Genomic DNA, 27,831 nt, shown 5'->3' on the forward strand with positions numbered 1-27,831 from the left:
AAAGCAAATGAGAGGGGAACAAAACAGACATCCTTCCTTAAACCAACACCTAAACCTAACCGATAGTGTCCTAAAAGCAAATGAGAGGTGAACTAAACAGACATTCTTACCCTTAACCAACACCTAAACCTAACCGATAGTGTCCTAAAAGCAAATGAGAGGTGAACTAAACAGCCATCCTTACCCTAAACCAACACCTAAACCTAACCAATAGTATCCTAAAAGCAAATGAGAGGTAAACAAAACAAACATCCTTACTAGGAGTCGACCGATTATCAGCCTGGTCGATAATAGGATCCGATATTCATAATTTTTCTAATTATTGGAATCATTATTTTGTATGATCTGATTGACGATACATTTTAAAATTGGCTCTGAAGCCACCACCTCTCCCTGAAAGGTTACTGCTTGTGGTCTGGCTCAGTGTCCCACCCACAGTATTATCAGATTGGTTATTTGTCACAAGTAAATGGCCAATCAACAAAAGCAAATGAGAGGTAAACAAGGCTCCATAATCGTGGGGGTGAGGTGGGAAAGAGGAAAGCAGCGAGAGGAAGATGCATGAGAGGACGAACATGTTTTCAAGGTAAGAATGCAGATACTGAAGTTGCAATAAACATCACAATACTCTATGCCAGCGGTCACCAATTAGCAGACCGCGGTCCAGGTCCAGACCCCGGAGATATCGTGACAACGTTTGCCCCATCTCACAGTTTCAACACTTTAGGTTAACAGCACTACAAAACAACAGAGCTGTGCTTCGGGGCATTGATAGTGGTAGTTAGCTAACCAACGTTAGGAGGTTTAGCAAACGTAAAGTCAATTTTTCTAGCGTTAAATCTTTCACCTCCGTTGTGAATAAAATCCTGTTAACCCCTTTTTGCACTTGACTAAACGGGCTAGCTAGCAAGCTACTTGAAGATTGTCAACTCCAATAATGTTGACTCTTGTCTGTTATCACATGTTAATACATAACATTCTGTTATGAGATGTTTAGTTCATTATTATTATACACTATATTGCCAAAAGTATTCGCTCACCCATCCAAATAACTGAATTCAGGTGTTCCAATCACTTCCATGGCCACAGGTGTATAAAATGAAGCACCTAGGCATGCAGACTGCTTCTACAAACATTTGTGAAAGAATGGGCCGCTCTCAGGAGCTCAGTGAATTCCAGCGTGGTACTGTGATAGGATGCCACCCGTGCAACAAGTCCAGTTGTGAAATTTCCTCGCTACTAAATATTCCACAGTCAACTGTCAGTGGTATTATAACAAAGTGGAAGCGATTGGGAATAACAGCAACTCAGCCACGAAGTGGTAGGCCACGTAAAATGACAGAGCGGGGTCAGCGGATGCTGAGGCGCATAGTGCGCAGAGGTCGCCAACTTTCTGCAGAGTCAATCGCTACAGACCTCCAAAGTTCATGTGGCCTTCAGATTAGCTCAAGAACAGTGCGTAGAGAGCTTCATGGAATGGGTTTCCATGGCCGAGCAGCTGCATCCAAGCCATACATCACCAAGTGCAATGCAAAGCGTCGGATGCAGTGGTGTAAAGCACGCCGCCACTGGACTCTAGAGCAGTGGAGACGCGTTCTCTGGAGTGACGAATCACGCTTCTCCATCTGGCAATCTGATGGACGAGTCTGGGTTTGGCGGTTGCCAGGAGAACGGTACTTGTCTGACTGCATTGTGCCAACTGTGAAGTTTGGTGGAGGGGGGATTATGGTGTGGGGTTGTTTTTCAGGAGCTGGGCTTGGCCCCTTAGTTCCAGTGAAAGGAACTCTGAATGCTTCAGCATACCAAGAGATTTTGGACAATTCCATGCTCCCAACTTTGTGGGAACAGTTTGGGGATGGCCCCTTCCTGTTCCAACATGACTGCGCACCAGTGCACAAAGCAAGGTCCATAAAGACATGGATGAGCGAGTTTGGTGTGGAAGAACTTGACTGGCCTGCACAGAGTCCTGACCTCAACCCGATAGAGCACCTTTGGGATGAATTAGAGCGAAGACTGCGAGCCAGGCCTTCTCATCCAACATCAGTGTCTGACCTCACAAATGCGCTTCTGGAAGAATGGTCAAAAATTCCCATAAACACACTCCTAAACCTTGTGGAAAGCCTTCCCAGAAGAGTTGAAGCTGTTATAGCTGCAAAGGGTGGGCTGACGTCATATTAAACCCTATGGATTAAGAATGGGATGTCACTTAAGTTCATATGCGTCTAAAGGCAGATGAGCGAATACTTTTGGCAATATAGTGTATATTTAAAGTTTCAGAACAAAAGAAATGCTGGCAGGAGCTATTTTACGTAATCTAATCAGATTATTATTATTATTTTTTTTTTGGATTTCTTATTGCATGCCTTTTGTACCATTGTCTTGTGCACGCATCCAAGTGAGCTGAAGTAATAATCAAAAACACCCACTTAAAGCATCTCTTTGAATTGAGCACTGGGAAATCTGATTCATTTTAGTGAATTGGTTCATTTAGATGGTTCATTTAAATAATAATAATAATTAAAAAAAAAACATCCACTGGTTCAATCCCAGCACATTCCCTAGATGCCTGCACAGCAGTTAAGGCTTTAACAAAAAAAATGTAATACATTTATAATAGTAAATCATCATAAATATTTTACAAATTATATAAGGTTTAGTAAATGATCCTTGTCATCACTTTGCTTTCAGTTATTTAAATGAAGGAGTTTTCTAGTTGTATTGGTGGTATTCAGTGTAAAAGTTCAAATGCTGCCTCATTGTTTTTCTGGTACATACAGTAAATATTGTTGTGGTTGAATAACTATAGAGATATAATTATATATATACAGTATGTACTGTATGTACACCAATAAAGATGATATATCTGATTGCATCTGATAGCTATATTAATTTAATATATTTAAAATATAACTATATATTTGGTCAAAATCAATGATTTGATGAAAATTCTGGCTTTTAGATGATGATCTGTCCTGTCACAGACGTATTTGGCTCAACAACGCTCAAAATTTGTGTGAAAAATGCTGTTACTACAAAATCCTCACAAAAACCAAGCAACTTAGAAGCCATTTTTCTCAGTTTCAGGGTTGGCATTTTCACTGCGGTTTGCTATTGTAAGGCAGAGTAGTGAAGCTAACAACTTTCTTAACAGGGTAGTTTGACTGTAGCTGAAATACATCAAATTATAAGCAGCTTCCCCAACACAGGAGGAAAGGATGATGACACAAACACTTATGAAAGAGCGATAGTGAATCTGAGGACTTACTGTCCAGCTCGTATTGGGTAAGTGAGGATTCAGTCAGGTTCCTCACACTGTACGGGGCTGAGGAGGGATGGGTGGAGGGGAGAGAAGGAAGAGGATGGGTGCGAGGAAGACAAAAGAAGGAGAGAAAGAGACAGCAAGAGAGAGAACGAAAAGCTGGATTAGCGCATTAGCTTAATGCTAGCTGAAAGACAGGCTGGACTGGCAGCTCTCCAGACTGTGAGAAGAGAAACTAACTGCTGAGGAGACAATTAACAGCCCTTGAAAGCTGTACAGTTTTCATTACATGCATATTAATGAGACAAGCCGCTATGGAATTTGTAGAAACAGAGAAAAATAAAACAGCAGAGTTAGCTTTTTGTGTTGTTTTTCCAAAGTGGAAGTGCCTACAACTCCAAAAGTATTAAATATACTTAAAGATTCTGGTTAATTTCCTTTTGATATTTTTATTTTTAAGGCCCTATGTGATTAAATCCCAGAGATATGGCGGTCTCAGTGTGGCTCCACTTGAGTTAATAGTTAAATGTTACAGATTTAAATGTTCAAAAACCAAATATGGGTCACAAGGTATGAAGGTTGTTTTTCTTCTCCGACAAAACAAAAGTCACATGTGGCTCTTCAGGTAGTGCAATACCTATATTTAATGTTTGGATTTCAGAAGTGTTCATCTACAAATCTCTGGAATGCATTAGCGGTCCAAGCCCCAAAAGAGCTGAAACTCTATTGTATTTGTACGGATTTTCTTCGAAAAACTTTTTCTGCCCAAAAAGTGTCTGTGTGTCAGAGACCATAAATTGTAAAGATCCCGACCTTGGTGGGATGGTCCCAAATACCCCCCATTACTCAGGCGTGTTCACAAACATTCATCTGACATTGGGTGGCACTTTTGCTCCAAACTCAAAGGCGGAAATGATAATTTTGACCCACCTTTACAAAATAATTTATTACCCCATAAAAATGGAGCCAGGGACCTCTGACTGAGTTGAAATTAAATGACCCAGTAGTAACAATAACTGTAGTTACTATGATAACTTTGCAGACTCTAAGAAAAAAGTACCAAAAAGTACCATGATAGTGCTACGGGTTTTTGGACATAGTACTGCCACGGTATTCTTTGCAGTACCTCAGAGTACCAGGTAAATATCATGGTATATGTGGTAGTCATTCAGTATCATAAAAGTACCATGTTATTACCATATAATACCATGGTACCACCACAGTACATCTTTTTTAAAGGTACGGTTACCATATGGTAAATTAGAAAAGGGATTAGGTGAACAAGCATGGACTAATTGGGTATTCGGGATGCTCTTTTATGAGTTAGTGGAATTTAGACTCACCTGTGAGCTCGGCCCAGTTGGCAGGTGGGCTGTTGAGTGTGCGTACAGTGAAACTACGCAGGCGGTCATAACGCAATTCTCTGTAGCGGACCCGAAAACCAAGCAAAATGCCATTGATCTCCTCCTCAGGGGGCGGCTGAGTGAGTTAGAATACATTATATCATTAATACACTCAACAAGATTTAAACACAAATGCCTCTCTCAGAACAGCACAATGAATTGGACCTCACCTTCCAACGAACCAGCACAGATGTGGTGGTGTGTGGCGTCACAGACAGGATTGTGGGAGCTTTGTCGGGTGCTAAATGAAACACAAACAGACAGTTTGTTCAGTTAATGATTGCAAAGCTGAAAAGACCTTGATAAGAGTTGAATAAACTGAGAAACAGTAAACCACTCACACAATACCAACTAAAGCTGAGTGTACACTGCGCTATGTTTCCTGTCCTTTATGATTGTTGCTTTTGAGATTATAAAAATACGACCCCAGTGAGACCATGATATCTAAATCAGGGTGTCTGGAGAGCCCCTTTGAGGACAGGGAGGACATTTATTTTCTGATATAGTTTTGCATTCCCTTGTAACAGCTTTGCGTTTTCTCACAAAAAGATTTGGATTCCCTCGTAATAGCTTTATCCATCCCTTCAGAAAATTTGGTTTTAACCATAGTTGGAATATGTACTGTATTAAAACCATAGTAACCACAAAATTTACCAAGGATTAACTACAGTAGTTCAAGTTCAACTATGGTATTTGTAGTAAAACCATAGCCACAAAATTAACTATGGTTAAATGATAAAACATGATTTAACTAGATATTTGTGGTAAAACCATAGTAATAATACAGGAAAACCAAAACTATGGTAATAAAAATCATAATATTTCTGCCAAAAAACATAGTTTTACTAAACACCACTGTTAATTTATATACCGGTTATTAAAAAAAGGTTACTACAGTCATGTTTACTGCAGTTTTAGTATGTTGAAACCAAGATTAATTTTTGTAAGTGCATGTTTTTTTTTTTGTGGAACCATGGTAATTGAACAACAAATTAACAATGGTGTTACTATAGTAAAACTGTAGTAACCATGTTTTTTTACCATGCAGAATGATTAAAATTTTTATTACCATAATTTTTGTTTTCCTGTAATATTATTAAGGTTTTACCACAAATACCTTGGCTAAAATCAGCCTTGGCTGCATTTCCCAAAAGCATTGCAAGCTTAAGTTGATTGTAGAGACCAATGGTGCCAATGATTTCTACGATCTACTTAGGCTTACAATGCTTTTGGTAAGGCAGCCCTGATCTCATGAAAATTACATGACTGTGCCAACAATTTAGCAAAATGACGTAATGTAGTTTATTACACGTATCGCTGCAGTTTTAAGAAAGCGAGTTTACTGCTCTCCCAAAAAGATGAGGTTTTTAATTAAATAAATAAAACCAACCTCTCTAATCCAAACCTTTATCTGAAAACTAATCAACAGTGTCCTAAAAAGCAAATGTGAGATGAAAAACACAATTGGCTTACATGTCAATTCATGTGCTTTGCTGGTTTTGAACCCCAACCTTCTGCATTCAAAGTGCATTGCTCTATCAATTGCACCAGCACACAAGCAAATCATGCTTGAGAATGCTTGTATACGTAGCTGGTTACGAAATGCAAGTTAAAATATTTCGTCTTTCATATAATGCATTATAGTAAAAGTGTTTCAATGTAATAAGATAGTATTGTGTGGGGAACAGAGTGAAAAATAATTGTTTATGAAGTGTTAATATGCTGTTTTACTTTTGATTTGTTTGAAAGTGAATAAAACTCATTGCTGTTGTAGCGCCTCTAGTGTTCATTTCAGAAAACTGAAGGCATACATCCTCTAGGGGGCTCTGTAGGAGTGTGTTGTGGCTCAGCGAAAGAGCGAATTTGTGGACTAATTATTCTGAGCGAACTTGATGTAACTGTGATATGACCAAATGTGAAGACAGTGGTAAATAATTAGATATTTACTGTATGTTGCTAGAATCAAAATTTTTAAATGAATGTTTCTGTCTCTCTCAAGTGTTCCTTGGCTCTTCTATTAGACCGCCATCGTAAGAGCAGTAAAACTACAGGACTACAAACCAAAATTTCAGACACTCTCAAAACTCAGTTGAAGATTCATCGTGAAGACAACTTATCGGCCTGTGTTGATGTCACATTAAGTGATCCAAGACTTTGCCCTACGTCTAATTAAATCTTTTACGATGTCCGAAATTTGATGCAGATGGCAAAATCGTTGAAGAATCACATGGCAGTGTGCACATGGCTTAAAGGAATAGCTCAAATTCTGTCATCAATTACTCGCCCTCATGTCATTCCAGATCCACATGCCTTCTTTTCTTCTGTGGAACACAAAATAAGTTGTGAGATACAATGAAAGTGAATGGGGACTGAGACTAACATTCTGCCTAACATCTCTTTTTGTGTTCCATGGAGGAAAGAAAGGCATACGGCTTTGGAACAACAGGGTAAGTAGAGGATAAGTAGATGATTTTTGGGTGAACTACTCCTTTAACAGTGGTGTAGCTGTTAGCAGTGTTCTGGTTCCAAGCCAAAAACAATGAGGTAACTTCTGCAGTTTTCCCTTTCCTACGCTGTGTCCTATTTTGGTCACATTATAATTCATCTCAGGTCGTAGTTAGCAACTTGTTCCCCTACAGCATTAAGGTGTTTGGCATTTCCCCTTACCATCCTGTAGAGTGGTGATTGCCTCACTCTCCTCACTGTACTCGCTGTCCCCAATATCATTAGTGGCCTTCACTCTGAACTGGTAGGAAGTGAAAGGCTTGAGCCTGCAAATAAGAGAAAAGTTCAGTAGGTTCTCTTTGACCCTCAAAGTTGAGAGAGTTCGGCACAAGTTCAATTCGAGCTTACTGGTCTATGACATAGGAGGTGACCTCATGGTTCACTGACGCTGAGTGGACGGTCCAGTTGCTGTTGGGCAGCTCCCTGAACTGAACTGTGTAGTATCGGATTGGCGACAGACCGTCGCTGCCTGGTTCCCATGACAACAGCACACTGCGGGCCTGGACCTCTTCCTGAGGCACAATGGGACGGCTTGTGGGCTGCGGCCGTGCTGAGGGGAGGTCAGATGAGACATTGTAATCATTTTAATCCTCTAGAAGAGATCTAAAAAATGTGCTTAGATTTGTTAAATTGACAAAAGTCAGATATTTCTATACCAAACGCATCTGATGTGAAACATTTCTCATCAAATTCAAATTCCGAAACCAAATGGTTTGAGAAATTCCTGTATGACAATAATTGTCTCATTTGAGCTTATTTTAATTTCTTCTTATTTTAGGAGAAACATCGGAGACCAAGTTGACACTTACTATAAATTAATTCAATTATGCCTCCTAATAACTGAAAGAGCAACCTTTGAGCAATGTCATTTTCCTCTAGGTTTGTTGGTATAGCTATACCTCTCTTCTCTGTAGTGACCACCAATGCCTCGGCTGCCTCTCCCCAGCCCTTTCGAGTCTGTGCCGTGAGTCTGAACACATACACACTCTCTGATTTGAGTCCATTTGCTGTGTACTGTCGTGCACTGGGGTTCAGCACATCAACATTGGTCGAGGTAATACTGGAGTTTCTCCGGTAAGCAATCTGATATGCTAGATGAGAGAAACATACATAAACATTACAATCAGCAGATTCCAATTACAATCTGAAACTGATCTTCAAAGAAAAAAAGTACATGAGCTTTAAAAATCAATACATTTAATGCATGTATCTGATAAGGCTAGTAGTAGCCTAGTTTTTAATGCTTTGGATCGCTACCAGAAAAAGATTACGGGGATCTAAAGTAGGGGCCTGGAACTACCTGGAAGCAACTCATTTGGTCCATTGTCTTTTCGTAATGCACTTCAATCCAAGGTTGCTGTTGGTGGTCTGTCCCTGTATATTATACTACAGTTTGTTAAGCATTTGCTAAGGCTAGCATCACTATTACTATTGCACATACCTATCAGCCCAAAAAAGGCAAACTGCAGTAACTATGCCAACACTGAAATTGTGAAAAACAATAACTATAATTTTCTGAGCAAAAGTTGAGCCGAAGTGTCTATAACAGGACAGATCATAGTCTAAGAGACCTGATTTCAGTAACTCAGTTTTGACAGGATGGCTACTGTGTTTTTCTTTTACACAGATGTTAGGTTTATGGGTATAGGTAGACCGATATATCTGTTTTACGATTAATCGGTGCCGATAGTTGCTTTTTGGAACTAACGCTTAGGGCAAAAATCAACGCAGATAGTTGCACATTTGTTTTTTATTGACATTATTAACTAATATTTTTATACTCACTTCAATGCATATTTTGATATTTTGACTAGATAGTCATGTGCAATTATACAGTGTGCGACTATATGAAAACGTACCAAGAAAGCATACATCGTGTCTCCAACTCTCCATCTTGTTAAAAATAAAAAAGATAACCTCATCTGGAGAAATACATATATTATATTATATTATATTTCTCTTTTTGATTGGTTACTAGTAGCACCTAATAAACATGAAAAAATAACAAATTAAGAGCAAATAGCTTTCCTAAAAATGGATGTCCTCATATGGGGACAGCAGGCTTAAGTTGTGAAATTTTAAATAATACCAAGGTATAAAAAGTCAGGATGCTTTTTTTGTTTTTATTTATTTATTTATTTTTTATTTATTGTTTATTATTTTTCCAGGAGTGTTGGTTATTCATGTTTTTGAGATGTTATAGACATTACAGTTGATTTTTTTTAAGCTGCTTTGGAACAATGTTTTTTTTTTTCAAGCTGCTTTGGAACAATGCGAATTGGAACAAATAAAAATGATTTGACTTGATTTGACTTTTATGTTTCAACTGTTTTTTTTATTTTTTATTTTATTTTTTTTATTTTTTTTGACTTTGTTCTCTTAAGTTATTTGTTTGACAGTGACAAGTGGCAAGCATTTTACCAGTCAGAAATTAGCACAATTAATTCTGATTTAAAGTAATGGCCAGCACCATCCAATCACTGCCAATCATGTTAAAATTGTTAAAAACTGAACTTTTGACAAGATGTTTGGAGTGAATGAACTTGGCTACATAGGAAAGCTATAGGATGCTTCCTGCTCCCTTGCTCCCTAATTAGTGGTTGACTTAACCTCAAGTGTGTTGTCTGACTGTACTGGTCACAGAACAGTTTGAAATGCACCTTATTTTCATCCTAACTCTGTATACAGCCTCTGAAAGCAACATTTTCCAGCTTTTGGATGTACCCATTGATTCTCAATGTGATAATGCACAGCAGATATAGGATTTCTAAGGTAAGTAAGAGTCATTGTCCTCGCAGGAGGTCATTGTGTTTAACAGTGTGCTGTTTCGCGATAAACCGCTGAAATTTTTAAAATGGCATATTGGATGAAACTAGAGATGGTATTCTTTTGATACAATGAAAAAACTTAATTAGGTTTCTTACCAGAAGTAGTTTTATTGGCATTTCTCCCAAAGACAAACTCCGCTGTGATCTGCGTCATGTTGGTTTGTCACATGACTCCGTGAGTCAAAATTTTAACCTTTTAATGACAGCCTGGAGTGTCCTGAATTGAGATCAGTTGATTTTAATTAAATTAAATTATGCGTAACATGTAGCAAAGCCAAAAAACAATGTACACGCATGAGGACACGGGGTTGCACAAGGTTAAAGTAAAATCCTGCCGTATGGACCAAATCTTCATTTTTTCTGGTTAACATTGGGATTTTGGTTGCACAATAAAATGCATCTGGTATTTTATAAATTTTTATCTTGTAGCATCTTTGTTTATGCCCATCACTGTAAGGAAAGACTATGAATTTTTTTTCCATTCTATAAATCGATTTTCAAATCTATCGGCCGATTAATCAGTTTTTGGCTTTTTCCAACTTAGTTATCAGGTATTGGCAAAATCAACTATCGGTCGAACTCTATTTAAGGGTGTCCCCACGGGACGCCGGGAACGCGGAGGGGTGTTCTGTCCGCTGGGGGTCGGAGGTCTGACTCCGGTCCGCCCGGGGAGGAGCGGCTGCAGTCTGCCTGAGAGGGTGAAGGAGTGATCGAGGACCACACGACGGTGCATCAGAGAACCGGTGAGTTTCTTTTTCTCTCTCTCCTCTCTCTTTCTCTGTCACTCCGTGTTGGCCTTTCCCTCGCCATTTTGTTTTGTTGTTTTTCCCCTCCTGTCTCCTCCCAGATTGAGGAAGGCGAGGCGTAAGGCACGCCCCCCCCCCCGTAGAGGAAGGGCGGGGGATGTACGTCATGCCGGGGGCTCCCCGGCCTGAGGCAACGCCGGGAGGAGTGTAGAGCCGAGGAGGGCGGGGCCGGGTTGGAATGAGACACACCCGGTCCCCAATCAGCCTGATGGGGTGCGCGAGGGATAAAGGCGGCCGGGGACGACAGTTCGAGAGAGAGAGAATTACAGACAGCTGTACTGTGTGTTTATAGTTGTGTGTTTTGTTTAAGTTGTCAATTAAATTATTATTTATATTATTAAGCCGGTTCTCGCCTCCTCCTTTCCACCGAACCCCCTTACAAAGGGTTTTGCAAAAACTTCTGATTTGTCCCAAGAAAGATACCACAAAATGTGTCTTGTTGAGCAAATGCTGTATGCAGTGCTATTACTTAATTAAGCAACCAGACTTACTGTACATTCAAGGAGGGATCTAATGGTAGCACAATTCAATTTTTTTCACAAAATGTAAAAATCTAGTTAGTATTTTCAAATATACTTACCAAGTATGATACCATTTGGTTGGGCAGGGGGCTGCCAGATCAGTCTCACTGAAGAAGTTCTGACTTCAGGAAAAAGGATGCCAACTGGTGGACCAGGAACTGTTTCAAGAAACAGAAGCACCAGAAGCAAGACTTGAATAGTTCACCCAAAAATCGAAATTCTGTTGTCATTTAATCACCCTTACGTCATTCCAAACATGTATCACTTATTAGTAGAAGACACAAAAGGAGATGCTAGGCAAAAATCCTAGCCTCAGTCACTATTCACTCTCATTGCATCTTTTTTCTCACAAAGAAAATTAATGATAACTGAGGCTGTCTTTTGTGTTCCATGGAAGAAAGAATGGGGTTTGAAACAACATAATGGTGAGTAAATGATGGCAGAGTTAAAATTTTTGGGTGAACTATCCATTGAACTGGTGACTGGTAATTGTGGTTTAAACTCTCACCATCATCAAGTGTGCGCTCAAATATAGGCGGAGAGCTAGGCGTGCCGTCTCCTATGCGGGTGAACGCCAGAACCTGGATCTCATAAAGCACGTACTTCCCAAGGCCAGTGAGCTGGACACTGTAAGTGGTGTTGCCCTCTACTGTCCAGAATCGCAGGGCTGAATCTGCATCCTTCTCTTTGTACACCACCTGAAAGTCATGAGAGCAGGAATAGATGTACAATATGTGTCCAACAGTATGTGGATACGCAAACACCACACACATATGTGCTTGTATTGTTGAATGTTTAGCTAATATGAAGTGGTTTATTTAATTTAATTGCTCCAATTAAGCACTTGACATAAATGGACATGTTTTATATGGTTATAAGAATATATGCCCTCATAAAGATAAAAATGCCCAAGAAAATCAATTCCCCTGTAATAAAAAGTAAATCAAGGTCATATAAAATTGGAGGGAAACAGGTTATCAAAGTACCTTATAGCCCAGAATTAGTCCATTGCTATCAGTTTCTGGCACATCGCCCCAACGGACCAGTATACTGCTGGAAGTGGTGGCAAAAGCAGAAACATTTGCAGGGCCGCTGGAGGAGACTTAAAAAAGAAGGAAACAAGAAAATATGGGAAAAATTTTAAAATTAGGTTTTATAATAGGTTCTAATATAATATGCATTCACATCAGTTTATGCATTAGGCTCATGTACTAACAATGAACAAAGTTATTTTTTTTATTTTATTTTTTTACAGCATTTATTATTCTTGGCTAATGTTAATTTTTAATCATTCTACTGTGCATTGTTTGTTCATGTTAGTTTATAATGCAATAACATATGTTAACACACAACTTTAAAAATAAAAAAAATGTAGTGTAATGAGGTTCAAGGAATGAGGAAGCAGGAGACGGCGATTCCAACTCAGGAATGTCACTCTTTTATTATCAAAATAAACACGTCCGCTTAAAGTGCAATGGTGAAGCTTCAGTTCAGTCACTCAAAAAGTTAAAACATGGCTGCGGCCAACAATATAAGCAGCTTCTCAGCCAGGCTCTTTCTCTCGACTGCCGCTGTCTGCTCTCCTTAAAAGCCCCAATTACTCCTCACTGAAACACAAGACAGGTGTTTAGCAAATGTGGAAATCATTCACCACACATCTCCCCTGCTTCACTCTCCACAGCACGGCACTTGGCCACGCCTCCTCCTCCACATACCCCCACCGCCCGACTCAGACCGAGGCACCGTCCGGCCAGCCAGTGACAACCCCCCACCCACCTCGCTCCGAGAGAGGAAATCAGCCACAGCCATCTGCCCCCCCGGCCTGTGGACAAACTCAAATTTAAAGGGCTGAAGTGCCAGATACCAACAAGTGATCCGTGCATTAGTATCCTTCATGACTTCAATCAAAGCAAGTGGGCGCAAAGGCGCTCTTGGGGTGGCCAGCGATTTAATCACCAGCTGACATTCACGGCATGCTGTACACCACCAGTGAACATCTCTGTGAATGCCCGGCCAATAGAAACGGGCCATTAGATGGTTTAGTGTTTTTTCTCACCTTAAGTGACCCGCCATTGGATTATAATGAGCTGTCTGGAATAACATTTCCCGACAGCTCTTCGGAATCAACAACTGGGTTATATCCTCTTTTGTCTGAGCGTCCTGCATCACTCGATACAACTGATCATTTATAATAGAAAAGTACGGATATGTGAGTGCAATGTCTGGCTGGAGGCATTGACCATCAATCATTTTCACTTGATCAAAGGCGTGCCTAAGGGTCTCGTCTCGTGTCTGCTCCAGAGGGAAATCCCCAGCAGGGGATCCTCTAAGGGCTGGGGAAGCCGGGACTTCCCTTGCATCATCCTGATGCGGAGCTGACACAGATGGCCCCGGCTGCTCCTCCCCAGCCAGTAAATCGCAAACCACACACTGAGACACTTTGGTGCAGGACCCATCTGCACATAATCTTCCCAGTAACGACTGAAATGCCGGCCAATTCATTCCCAAAATCAGCGGATGGGTGAGATGACGACTAACCGCCACCTCTACTCTATATTTTTGCCCCTGAAATTGAATAGCCACGGGCACTAAGGGATATTTGTGAACATCCCCATGCACACACCTCACCTTCACCCTACGTGCTGTACCCAAAGCCTCTGGATGAACCAAGCATTGGTGAATCGAGGTTTGATTACAACCCAAATCCACCAAGGCTCGGTATGTACCCCCTTGAATACTAGTATTATCAAAACTTTTTATTAACATTCATGACTGTGATGAGTTTCAATGCAAAGTGTACATTTTGTTCTCATAGTACCTGTCTTATGTTTACAAGATAAAGCTTATGTAAGTGCAGTCAGGTTAAAAGTCTGTACCCATTGGTAAAAAAACCTATTGCCAACTGTGCTGCAAGCTGTTGGTCAAACAGTGCATGACAGATGGTTTGATTGAGGAGAAAACAACTTTTTTTAATTACTAAGCGTAAATAAGCACATTTTTAATGGGTTAAGCAATAACCATAGGAAAGGAATAGCAAAAAATGGACAACAGTAGACATCAATTAGATTAAAGGAGATCTCAACAATGTTTTTAACTGTGCACAGATCTACCAATCTACCAAAGTCTGCAATCAAAAGTCAGAGATTTCAATGTGAAGTTCTGAATTTGATTATTTTTTATTAATTATATTTATTAATATTAATATTATATGAATTTGATAGTGCTTCTCACCTGACTCTCTGGTTCTCCCATGAACTGGTTGGCTCCAGGGCCCGGGCCCAATGCCATTGAACGCCTGCACTTTGACCTCATACTCTGTCCATTCTTCCAGGTCCTCAATGGTGAACTCCCTCTCCAGCCTATCAGGAATGATGTGGGACAGGATGCCACCCTTTAAGCCCAGTCGAGAGTACTGCACCCTGTAGCCCACCAGCTCTGGATTGCCATTGTATTCCCACTCTGGTAGCGGCTAGAGCATAAACACACTTCTGCTTAGATTATAAAACGTACAGTCTAAGAATATTTATTTATCACCTGCTACAAGTTACAATAGCCTAGTTTCCATCCACTTTTCACGCTATTTTGTTATCGACAAAGTGAAAATGCAAAAGTTTGGGAAATTTGCTGTCTTCTGCTTGTTTTCATTCAAATAGCCTTTTGTTGATAAAAATGGTGTGCATGATGACGTCACCAGCGTGAAGTTGGCCCCCCACCCAACGCAAAACGTCGGCAAAATAGTCTCAATCGTTTGTGCTCTGTTTGTGCTGGTTTGTGCTGTAAAAATTTTCGGTTGTGCTGCTTCGGTTTTTTAGATATTAAAATAATATTTATAGGTCATTCTGAGGTCACTCAGCCCCCCCACATGCTCCAAATACACCCCAAATAGTCTTGTTTGTTTGTGCTTCGTTTGTGCTGGTTTGTGCCGGTAAAAGTTTCGTTTGTGCTGCTTTGGTTTTTTAAATATTAGACATTGAATTATAGGGGATGACGTCACCAGCCCCCCCACATGCTCTAAATTCACCCAAAATAAGCTCAATCGTTTGTGCTTCGTTTGTGCTGGTTTGTGCTGTAAAACTTTTCGTTTGTGCAGCTTCGGATTTTTAGATATTAAAATAATATTTATAGGTCATTCTGTGGTCACTGCTTCGGTTTTTTAAATATTAGACACTGAATTAAAGGCGAATTATAAATGCTTATATTTACTGAATACAATACTGACAGAATAAAATAGATCACTTAATGGTCACAAAAATCAAATATAGGTTAGTAGCAGTCTTGGTCATTCTGATTACTATATATTAGGCTACTATAATATATATTTCTAAAATAGGTCTATCTTGTTTTGTGTGTAATCAGTATGATTTATGAGCAGTGAGCATTTTATTTCAGGTTTTTCATTTCAATCTCTTACCAAAATGTTGGATGAAGATGTTTTAATACAACAACAACTCCTTCTTATCAATGTTTTTGTAGTCGCTATGGTGTTTATTAAAAACTTTATTGGTGTTCAGACAGCAGCAGCTCAATATTCATCTGGTGTCTGTCGGACTCTTTTTCTGTCACTCACTTTCGCTCAGCTCTGGGCACGAGAACAAAAGCGCAAATCTCCTCGATGTGAACACACTTTTAGAGTCCAATTGCTGAAGACTTTCTGTCAAGACTAATCATCACATCATTTGTTCAATAAACAATTATCTTTACTTCATTCACTGGTCTTTCCTGATTGAACTTTTGATTTATTTACATGGAGTATCATCTGCTACACTTCACTGCTATCACTAGGCGCAAGTGACACTTCTGTTCAAGATGCTCTTGTGGAAATTAGTGTAGAGTTAGTAGAGGAAAAAGTCGATATAAATCAAACTACAAAAGTCGTTACTAAATCAAATTTCTGGCCAATGTAAGTACAATGTTTTAACACTGTCAGTTGCAATATTATTTGTTAACTTCAAGAATAATGGTACAACATTCAAGAGAGCTAAGACTGTCAATGTTTATTGAACAGAAAACTCATTGCTAATACTAATATATGCTAATTACAGTTGCACATGTGACCCATGTTAGTTTTTTTAATACATTGTGCGTCTAGGGGTCAACATTACCATATTGGTCCTAATATAAGATATATTATCCTTATATATTATTACTATATTATATTATCCTTATATTCGGACCAATACTGTAATACATGAAAATAAGTTTATACTGAACATGACATTTTTTGAGTCAGGATTATTTAAGTGGGTAATTATGTTTTGCTTATGCCAGATGCCCAAGAAACCAGCAGTCGACAGATTCCATTTTCACAGTCCTGTGTTCATCAAAAGAGGCCATAGTCCAAAATGGCAACATAGCTCCGCCTAATCAGAGCATCTGGACAGAGCTTAGTAAGCAGATAGAAAACAAGATCACTGCAAAGGCTCTATACACTTTTGTTAAATTACATAAACACAACATCTGGACTGCTTTAGGGTTTACTCCTGAATGTGATCATGAAACAAATGGCAAATGGCTTGAGACAGGGTCCATTTCACCCAGACCAAAAGATTGCTGGACTTTTGATCTTGAAGTTCCATTTCAGAAATGGATTGAATTCATGCTTGAAATGGTTAAATAAAACAACAAGTTCTCTAAAACACAAAAAAGGGAATACACAATTTTAAGCGTGGCATCTGGACACATGTGATAAATCATCACATGTTTTTAAGTTTAAGTTTTTAAAGGTCCATTATTTGTGTTAATGGATGTTCGATAGTACACAGTAATTAAATTTCAAAAGTAAAATCATTTTGGCTTAATTCTTAATTCATTGAGTCACGAGTTTCCATATATATATATATATAGTACTAGTCAAAAGTTTGAAAACATTAAGATTTTTTTATGTTTCTGAAAGAAGTCTCTTCTGCTCACCAAGGCTACATTTATTTGATCAAAAATACAGTAAAACAGTAATATTGTGAAATATTATTCCAATGTAAACCAGTTGTTTTTATTCCTGTGATCATAGCTGAATTTTCAGCATCATTACTTCAGTCTTCAGTGTCACACAATCCTTCAGAAATCATTCTAATATGCTGATTTGCTGCTCAAGAAACATTCATTATTATTATCAGTTGAAAACAGTTGTGCTGCTTTTTTTTTTTTTTTTTACGTGGAAACCATGATACACAACCATTCAAAGGTTTGGGGTAAGTAATTATATATACATATATATATATATACATATATATATATATATATATATATATATATATATATATATATATATATATATATATATATATACATATATATATATATACATATATATATATATATATATATATACATATATATACATATATATATATACATATATATATATATATATATATATATATATACATATATATACATATATATATATATATATATATATATATATATATATATATATATATATATATATATATATATATATAGATATAGATATATATATAAAATAATACTTTTATTCATCAAGGACGCATTAAATTGATCAAAAGAGACAGTAAAGACATTTATATTGTTAAAAAGATTTCTATTTCAAATAAATGCTGTTCTTTTTACCTTTCTATTCATCAAAGAATCCACACAAAAATGTATCACGGTTTCCACAAAAATATTAAGCATGCAAAAATGGTTTTCAACATTGACAAAAAATAAGAACCATTCTTAATAATTGAGCACCAATAATAACTGATAATAGTTGAGCACAAAATAAACATTTTACTTTGATTTCTGAAGGATCATGTGACATTGAAATCTGGGTTTTGTTTTATTTAATATTATTTTTAATTTTTTTATTATGCCAGTCAAATTACAAAAAATGAACATGACAATAGTCATTCCAACACATAGTATAAAATATAGAGCATATATAGACTACAAATAGAAAAAAGAATATACAGTATCATCTATAAAATAAACAATACAATAAAATAAAGAAAAACAAAAACGAAATTAAAAACAAACAAACAAACCATTGAAGACTGGAGTAATGATGCTGAAAATTCAGCTTTGACATCACAGAAATAATATTACATTTTAAATTATATTAAAACAGAAAGCAGCTATTTTAAAGTGTATTGTTTCACAATATTACTGTTTTTTACTGTATTTCTTTTAATCAAATAAATACAGCCTTGCTGAGATTAAGAGACTTCTTTCAAAAACATTTAAAAATCTTAATGTTTCCAAACTTTTGACCTGTACTGTATAGGCCTCACACACACACACACACACACACACACACAGCCTATGTATGTATAAACACAGAGCTACAGCAAACAGATTATTGTGCCTGTATTTATGACAATGTTAACATTACTACTGTTATTCACATAACTACATACAGTAACAAGTAAAAACACTTACCTTGGAGTTTGTGTTACATTCCACACATCCTGTGATCCGCTGTGTTCGTTAAAAGTTGAAAACGCACAGTGGATAGGTAACAGTTAAATGAATCTGACTATTTATGTGATTTGGTTTGCCATTTGGATCTTACCTTGTTACTTCAACTGTATTGTTAAAAAAAAGACAGTCGCAAAAACGAAACTTTTACTGGCACAAACCAGCACAAACGAAGCACAAACGATTGAGACTATTTTGGGTGATTTTGGAGCATGTGGGGAGGCTGGTGACGTCATCGCCTATAATTCAATGTCTAATACTTTAAAAACTGAAGCAGCACAAACGAAACTTTTACCGGCACAAACCAGCACAAATGAAGCACAAACAAACGAGACTATTTGGGGTGTATTTGGAGCATGTGGTGGGGGCTGAGTGACCTCAGAATGACCTATAAATATTATTTTAATATCTAAAAAACCGAAGCAGCACAACCAAAGTTTTTTACAGCACAAACCAGCACAAAGGATTGAGACTATTTTGCCGACGTTTTGCGTTGGGTGGGGGGCCAACTTCATGCAGGTGATGAACGTCATGCCTAAAAAACACTATGTGGCATAAGTTTTGGTTTATCGCAAAAGAAATCTGCCCTTAAGCCGTTTCCATACAGCAATGTGTGTTTATTGTTAATTGTGCACCTTTCAACTCCCAGATGTCCCTAATTTTTTTCCTCCGAAGTTTTGGTAAAATGGGGAGAGTATTGAGACAATTCATTGAAATTAGACAGCTTACTGTTATTTTAATTTCACAAATAAAAGCAATCAGAAGAGGAGGAATTGCAGTCAAAATGGAGCTGTTGCCCTTCTGATAGGACTGTAATATTGGTCCTGATGTTGTGCCTATCGCAGGCTGCCACCGGTTCTGACCCGAAAGTGAATCATCATGGCCCTGTTCAAGCTGGCAACCTGCGCCAAGTAGTGGGGGAAAAACTGATGCGGTATAATATCAGGGTTTACAGATGATACATTCCAGATATTCAATAGGCTATTTTGAACAATCATCTAATCTAAAGCATTGCCATCACAACTGCATTATGTCCTGCATATTTGTCTAGCAACTTTTAATGACCAACTGAACTTGATTGTCATCTAAAATTAATTTTAGCGTCATAATGCAATTTACATTTTCTGAAGAAGCTCAGCATATGTGATCTGAAGAGGGTTAGATTTAAAATATGTAAAAGTTTTAAAATGTTCAAAAAGCTCATTTTCTGAAAGTGAACCCGGCATTGGACAAATAGTTCTGATAGTTTAGTCTAGAAAAAAGTGTAGAACATTCTGAGAATGTCATTCAGCCGACTTTTTTCATCTACAGAACAGGGTAAGACTAATTTAAGTTTGTGTAAAGAAAAGACAATTATATAGGCCTAACAATATTATTTTTTTCCTTAGGTAATTAATTATTTTATTTAATGCTTTATTCATTTGATAATTAATTTAATACAGGGAATTTTGCCAGCATTTTTTCAAAAGTAAGCAAAACAATAATTTTATATAATTGGGCTATATGTTAGTGTTCCAAAAACTGAAGCTTTTCTCCTAGTATTGTGTATTTATTTTTAATTTAAAACATCTTTATGCACAGAAATAATATGTTTTTTGTACTGTGGGCTAATTCCATGACTGCCGTCTATTATTTTGAATGATGTGGAAAATCAACTTTAATAAATAAACGGATGTCTACCATGATTAAATTAATCACAAAGAGTGACCATTCATTTGTTCTCCGTGCACTTGTCGATGTGCATGATACGAGATATTTGTCACTTCTGGAAGTGTCATGTTTGTAGCATCGGATCTATACGCCGTTAAGATCAATCCATAATCACGTACAATAAATTTCACGGATGTATACTGTTGTCATGATTAACACAGGCTAACGATTGGGGTAAACTCTGTCGTGTGACACTACATTTTTGCGTTAATTCCAATGTTCTCGACAAAAAGTGTTTCCAAACCAGTTTTTCGCGACATTTGAAGTATCGACATACAGTTTATGCGCTAGAGTTAAATGGAAAAATATTATGTCGACACTTGTGAAATTTTAGCGATAATTTGCATTTCCATCAGCTTAATTTTGATGCGCTAAAACTTTTTCCCAAAAAAATCCTTGGATGGAAATGTAGTTATTGTCACACAGGCTCTGCAGAGTTTTATTTATTTATTTTTATAATTTTAAGAAATTGTGCTTATATTTTCTTTCACAACCATGCTATGTCAACTCAATTAACCAAATTTTAAAGAAACTGTTCTTGTTTTTCTATTATTTTAATAGGGTCCTATTAATAGCTAGGAACACCAGAAAAACAAAATGGCTACTCCATTTACATGCGTAATATTCAAAATATGACATTCATTAGATGCATCTCAAATTTAATTTTAAACCATCCTGCATACTCAACTCATTCATTAATTGAAAGTCAATGCTACATTTGTTATTTTGGTAACACTTTACAATAAGGTTGTTTTAAACATTAGTTAACTACATTAGTAAACATGAACTAAAAACAAACAATATATATATATATTAGCATTTATTAATCTTAGCTAATGTGAATTTCAACATAATAATACAATTTTTAAATAAAAAGTTGCATATGTTGATGGATTATGAACTATCATAAACTAGTAACGAACATGCCTACTTTATAAATTCATATTAACCAAGATTAATAAATGTTGTAAAAATATTGTTCATTATTACTTCATGAGACCTAATGCATTAACTAATTTTATTACACAGATCTCTGGTATACTCGATTCTGATTGGTCAATAGCACCATCTAACAGTCTGATATTGCTCAGTAACAACTGCGCATTCACATATCAGACCACTCATCCGGGTACTGTGATCCTTCTCTCCTGCTTCTCGGATCACTGTTCGATCTCATCAAGTAAGCTAATAAAATAATTTCAACTCAAATCGATGTTTAATGTGCATTTATTTATTAATTTGGCAAGTAGCCTTTTAATGAGCTGGATAATTAGTTGTCAGAAAAACAATTAGTCAGTCATTAATTACAAAATAATCCAACAGAAGTAAACCGGAGGTGGATTTTAGATGTTGAACGATTTATTCCTTCTCACATAATTACATAATTTCGATGCAAATCAATATTTTCTGTTCATGTATTTATTTATGTCGTTAGATGCTGTGTAATAAGTGGGATAATGTAGAGTCAGCCGGTTGTTATCGCAAAATAAACCCCTTCAGGGTGATACAAGACCCCTCCGTTTGCGTTGGGGTTTATTTTGCAATAACAACCGGCTGACTGTACATTTTCCCTTACTTAAGAAATAGAACTTTATAGTAAATAAGGATGTGCCCAAAGCCAAATGCCTTATTTGGAAAGGCACAAATAATGATTTCAAAACGATTAACGGATTCATCCGAATAATATAAAAAAATATTCGTTTGACCGATCCAAGAAGCACAAGGATAAAGCGACATTTTAAATAAACATATCCAAAATTACAATGAATTTATGAATCTGTGCAGCCAATATTTCTAAAGTGTACACCTTATGAATGAAAATGTACACGGTGTAATTTCAGATCGGATGGGCACGGTCTCTGTTAATTGTGCACACCTACAGCTTGTAAAGTGTAATATTAACTAAGATACGACATCATATACGCTTTCTACTTCTTGAAATGTCTGTGTTAATGTATCACACGTTTCACACATGATTCTCATGTATTCATTTATAGCCTAAACCTGAGCACAATGTTAAATTCCTGACCTGAAGTGATGATTTCATGTCGGAGCTTGTCTATCCGTCTATTAAAGTTGACCACATTTATATCCACATCAGCGATTAAGGTTAAGACTTTATTCCGAAAAAAGTTAAAATGCTCCATAAAGGTTTAAATGCTCCATAGAGTTTTCATCTATTAGGAATATTCCTGCTTATGTAAAACAAAGAAACTGAAACCTTTTTTCCTTCTTCATTAAACTGTGCTAAATTTGAGAATGTTATGTGTTCTTGAACTCTGGTAAGGTGCTTTATAAATGTAACATTATTATTATTATTATTACTTAACTAAATAATGGTGTCCTATCATAAAAAATTCTGATAGACTTACGGGACTTTCACTTGTTTGTAGGCTATATTTATTTAATTAAAATTTATTTTAATGTCTGAATTTATATTTATTATTCACTGCAAAATGTGTGCTTGACATTTCACATTTTGCTTGACACCTATTGCCTCCAGAATAATATTGTTATACATGCACAGACAAATGAAAATTCTGTTTCATTCAGATATTAATATCAGAAATACCAGGAGAAACCACAACATATTCCACAGTTTTATATATATATAAAAATAATATATTTTTAAAATAATAATTGGGCTACTGGGCCGATAATAATAATAATAATAATAATAATAATAATAATATATTATTAATTATTATTATTATTATTATTCATCTTCTCTAGCTGCTTGTTCTATGCAGGGTCACGGGTAGTGCTGGAGCCTATCCCAGCTGTCTCGGGCCGAAGGCAGGGAAACACCCTGGACAGGTGTCCAGTCCATCACAGGGCATTGTTATTATTATTATACAATTATTATTATTAGGCTATTATTATGAAAAGAAATATACAAGGCATATTTTATTAATAGAAACTATAAATGTAAGAGTATATTTTAAAATTGGCGTTTCATTTAGTTTTGATGCACTTCCGGTTTAAGCCCCACCCACACCCGGTTCTATCCGAATACAGAGACAGATACAGATAATTTTGTCAAATGAACATATACAGATACAAATACAGGTAATGGCTTTGCCGCACACCCCTAAAAGTAAAGTCGATCTTACCAAGAGTTCAATAGTAAGAGCTTTTCATAGGTTTGTCATTGGTATAGTGATAATAATAAACATTTTATTTTCCAAAGGTATTAATTTACTTTATAATGTAAACTCCTACTTCTTTAATTTCCTCACAAAATGTGTTCTTCCTTGCTACTCTCAATGTGTACATAAATGTGTACAGTCATATGTTTTACAGATGAATCCAAAATGATTTCCTGACACAGAAACTTTTATTGCTTTACTTTTGTAGCCTCTTTTGTCCCATGCCTCAAAAAGCAGCGCAACACATAATCAGTTCCACAAACAATAAGAAGCATGTACATTTACTGTACTCTTGGTCTATCAACCAAATTCCATGACAAATACATACCACCCATCGGAGCCACAGGCTGGTCTCACTGGCCGTGCGGAGAGTGATGTTTGCTGGGGCGATATCAGGAGGGGCCTGTAGGGTCTGGATCTTCCTGGATGGCTGGCTGGGTGGGCTGGTACCCACTATATTGATCTGCCTCATTCGGAACCTGAAATCAAATGCTAAGTTTTGATACAGCCTAAAAAGTCTATCTGTCACAAGATCTGAGAAATCAACATGCCACAGTGAACAGACCTGTAGAAAGTGTAGGGGTTCAGGCCCTGGACTTCAAGGGATCGTGCATCTGGCTCATTGGCCAACAGATGGACCATGACCCACTCCTCATTTTCTCCAATAACACCAATCTGAACGAGCGAGAAAGGGGACAGATCAATGATGCATGATAAAAACTGACACTTTAGGTTATTCCTTGAGCAGAATACTCAACATGTAATTTCTGCACTACCTGAGCCTCTATCAGCCAGCGTGAGATGGATGTTTTTCCGTCATAGCCCGGTTTGAACTGCAGGGTGACCGAGCGTGGGCTGATGTTGGAGATGGCGATATTGGTGGGAGGTCCAGGCATCTCTTTGGTAATGGGAGAGATGACAAAGTGCAAGAGTGAATGGTAGAATTGGCCCAGAAGGAAAAATGAATCCCAAGTAAAGGACTTGGAACAATATTATTCACATTAAGTCACAATACCCTCCACTGAATTTATTTTCTGCTGTAGGAATAGTCACACCATACAGTACCCTGCAATTAATCTTTCTTAGTTTTCTTAATCAATATTTTTGACAAGTAATTTTCCATTAAAAATATGAACATACTTTAAACATTCTGAAGGCACTTACAAAGGAAGTGAATGGGGCCAGTCTGTATACATTACAATACACACTGTAAAACAAATATAGTAAACATTATAAATGTGAAAATTATTTTAGTGTAATAAAATTGGTTACCTTTACTGTTTAAAGTTATATCCAAATGTACAACTCTGTTGTAATGACAACATAATGCATAATGCCTTGCTGTACCACAATTTTGCTTTCTTTTTATTTTTATTGAAATTATGTTTTGTGGTAATCAACATTATGCCAAAAATGCTGTCAACCAGGGCAGGACTCGGACAAAAAATCAGCCCTGGAATTATTCAGCCGAACCGGCCCATACGTTCCCCCACGATATTTTCGCTAAATAATAGTGATATTATTGAATCACAAATGCAGCTAACAATATTAAAATTGCATATTTTTGTCACATAGAAATGCACAGTAAAGCATTTAGTTGGGATGCAGATGTGAATTACTGAAAATAACAACAATGAAATCAGTAAAAAGTTCATTTACACTTATGGCCTTATTTTAAGAGCGTTAGCACGAAGCACAGCGCTATGCGAAAAATCAAAAGCTCAAAAGTCAAGTTTCTGTATTTTCGTGCAAGCATGCACCAAGTCTAGGCTCAAATGGGTTTGGCGAAATTGCACATCCAAAGCACTAATGGTCTGGGTCGAGTGGAATTTAATTCTGAGGTTCTTTTCCGGTTATTGCACCATCTGTGTCCTATATAGTCCATTCCCAGTCAAGCACCAGCAATATAAACAAAGACAGCACATTCATAAGAAGTTGGTAGAGTAAATGGTCTGTGTGCAATGAATTAGAAGAATAGAAATATGGACATCCATCCTTATTGAATGTCTATAATATCAGTGACACATCATTGACAAAGACCTTTATACGCATTGAAAATGTGGTTCTTGTCAGGATTTGGATATACACCATTAAATTATAAAGAATGTAAGCATTATTAATCATATAGATCAAGTGACACACAAATCATGGCTAGTATTAACAGTGAATGTCTCGGCCTTCCAGGTTAAGCTTTGAATCGAGGGATCATTTTTCTTTTTTTTTTTTTTTTTGCACACACTTCACTTCTACCGGCCGATTCTGCTTAAAAAATTAAATTCTTTTATTGAAACACAAAAAACTTAAACCAAAAATATTTCTAAATTCAAATTATACTTCAGATGAAACGAAAATATAATCAAAATAACAAAGTGATAAAACAAAATTATATAACGACCTCCTCAAATCCAAATATTTTGTCCTCTCCAACTTTTTCCACCGGCCCCTTTTGCAGTGACTTACAAATCACTCTACGACAACAAGTGGAAAAATACTAATACAAATTATATAATTAATACAATTGTAAATATAAACATAATAATAATAATTGAAAAATAAACCATGACCTATTGATAGTTTAACACAAATCTCATAAAGTTTTGTTTCATAAAACGGCTACAACAGTGATTGTCAGGGAAATAATTTGATGTTCTAATTTATTTTTATTTATTGGACATGAACTGTATTACCACCTGCTGGTGGAATCTCCAAACTGCAAATGTAGGAACTGAGTTTGGACTTTGTGCTGAAAACATACGTGCTTCTGAAACATCTTAGCACAATGAACTATTTCTCAGGAAAATAACAAATTGCGCTTTGTGCCACTTCATTAACGTACAATACACCCACAGTTTGCATGCATACACCCACAGACAGCGCAAACACTCCCACCCATGCCCGCTTGCCTTTGCACTGGCATGAAAATTGTGCTTAGAATTAGTGCTCTCAAGAAAATTGGATAAGACGTAGTGCACGGTGGTTGCGTGTAGCGCTGCGCTTAGCACGGACACGAAAATAGAGCCTGATATTTATCTTTCGTAAGGCTCTAAATTACTGAGTTAACTTTTTCCATTAAAGTTTATTGGAACTGAACCTATTTACAGAAGAGAAACTCATAGCTTTATCCTTAATTCATGGGGACCAATGCTTTTAAGCTTATGTTAAAAAGTTTTAACAGAGATTAACAGTGGTATTAGTAAGGTTTTGGTAATCACAGGTAAAACCATGCTCCTCATTTCCAGATGTAATTGTGGTTTCTAAAAAACAAATTATGGAATTTGTAATGAAAAAAAATATCCATGTAGAAACTTAAAAAAAAAAAAACAACTGCCAAAAAAGTGATTTACATTCCCATTATCTGCAATATATATTATTATTATAATAATAGTAACATTTATTATAAATACACCAGTTCTGCTAAAACACAATAGTTTCTACAGTTAGTGTTACTAACTGCAGTGTAATGGTGATGTGTGGATTGAAAAGCCTGTAATTACCGTCGTGAATGACACAATGTTTTCTTTACCTCGTCACTGCTGTTTAGAATTTCGGTCTGTTTAATCTGTTTTCAACGAGCCTTGCACCAAGACTCTGTTTCTCATGTTGTGTTTACCGTTGGACAGTGCGGTGCGAGTGCAGAACAGGTTCATTTGCACTAAGTGGGTGGGCCAGTCCAGCTCTGCTCTTGCGCTGCAGCCAGCGGATGGACAGATGTGCAGCACAGTTTAATCGGGTAGCGCCGTTTCGTCTCACTTTTGGGGTATTTGGTGTTTCCCATGCGCAGCAATGAATGACAGCGCTTAACAAATAAGAATGGGGCAATTTCACATCAGCCCTCTTTTCGACCAACCGGCCCACTACTAGACCAGCACCCCCAGGAAAATCCCGGTGCTTCTGATTGCCAGTCCATCCCTGCTATCATCTGAACTTGTACTGAACCAAGAATATTCCTTTAAAACAAGATTCACTATTGGCAAATATTTTTTTTTTTTTTTTTAAGCAGAAACCTCAATAAACTTTCTAGTTACAGAACATTTATACTTAAAACAAGACTAAATAATTTACTAATGGGGTAAGAAAAGTACACTTAATTCAAGAAAAACTCTCTAAAACAAGTCATTAATATCTAATGAAATTTTGCTTTCAAGTATATGTATCATTTTTTAAGGATGTTTGGAAATGTTACTGGATAACAAGACAAAATTACTGATGAAGTGCA

At 37.0% G+C, this 27,831-nt stretch overlaps 1 protein-coding gene across 1 annotated transcript in view; it reads right to left on the minus strand.

Annotated features, from left to right (window-relative positions):
* Positions 1 to 27,831, minus strand: part of LOC127450661 (protein sidekick-2-like) — a 219,289-nt gene that overhangs the window by 29,998 nt on the left and 161,460 nt on the right. The window contains exons 22-33 of the mRNA XM_051714937.1: positions 24,392 to 24,513; positions 24,181 to 24,290; positions 23,944 to 24,094; positions 14,554 to 14,791; positions 12,309 to 12,424; positions 11,831 to 12,020; positions 11,382 to 11,480; positions 8,067 to 8,258; positions 7,516 to 7,717; positions 7,330 to 7,433; positions 4,833 to 4,903; positions 4,603 to 4,738 (exon numbers count right to left, since the gene is read on the minus strand). Coding sequence (XP_051570897.1) covers positions 4,603 to 4,738; positions 4,833 to 4,903; positions 7,330 to 7,433; positions 7,516 to 7,717; positions 8,067 to 8,258; positions 11,382 to 11,480; positions 11,831 to 12,020; positions 12,309 to 12,424; positions 14,554 to 14,791; positions 23,944 to 24,094; positions 24,181 to 24,290; positions 24,392 to 24,513 — 1,731 coding nt within the window. The remainder of the gene's footprint in view (positions 1 to 4,602; positions 4,739 to 4,832; positions 4,904 to 7,329; positions 7,434 to 7,515; positions 7,718 to 8,066; positions 8,259 to 11,381; positions 11,481 to 11,830; positions 12,021 to 12,308; positions 12,425 to 14,553; positions 14,792 to 23,943; positions 24,095 to 24,180; positions 24,291 to 24,391; positions 24,514 to 27,831) is intronic.

The sequence above is a fragment of the Myxocyprinus asiaticus genome, chromosome 13 (assembly GCF_019703515.2).
Source record: "Myxocyprinus asiaticus isolate MX2 ecotype Aquarium Trade chromosome 13, UBuf_Myxa_2, whole genome shotgun sequence".
Lineage (NCBI taxonomy): Eukaryota > Metazoa > Chordata > Actinopteri > Cypriniformes > Catostomidae > Myxocyprinus > Myxocyprinus asiaticus.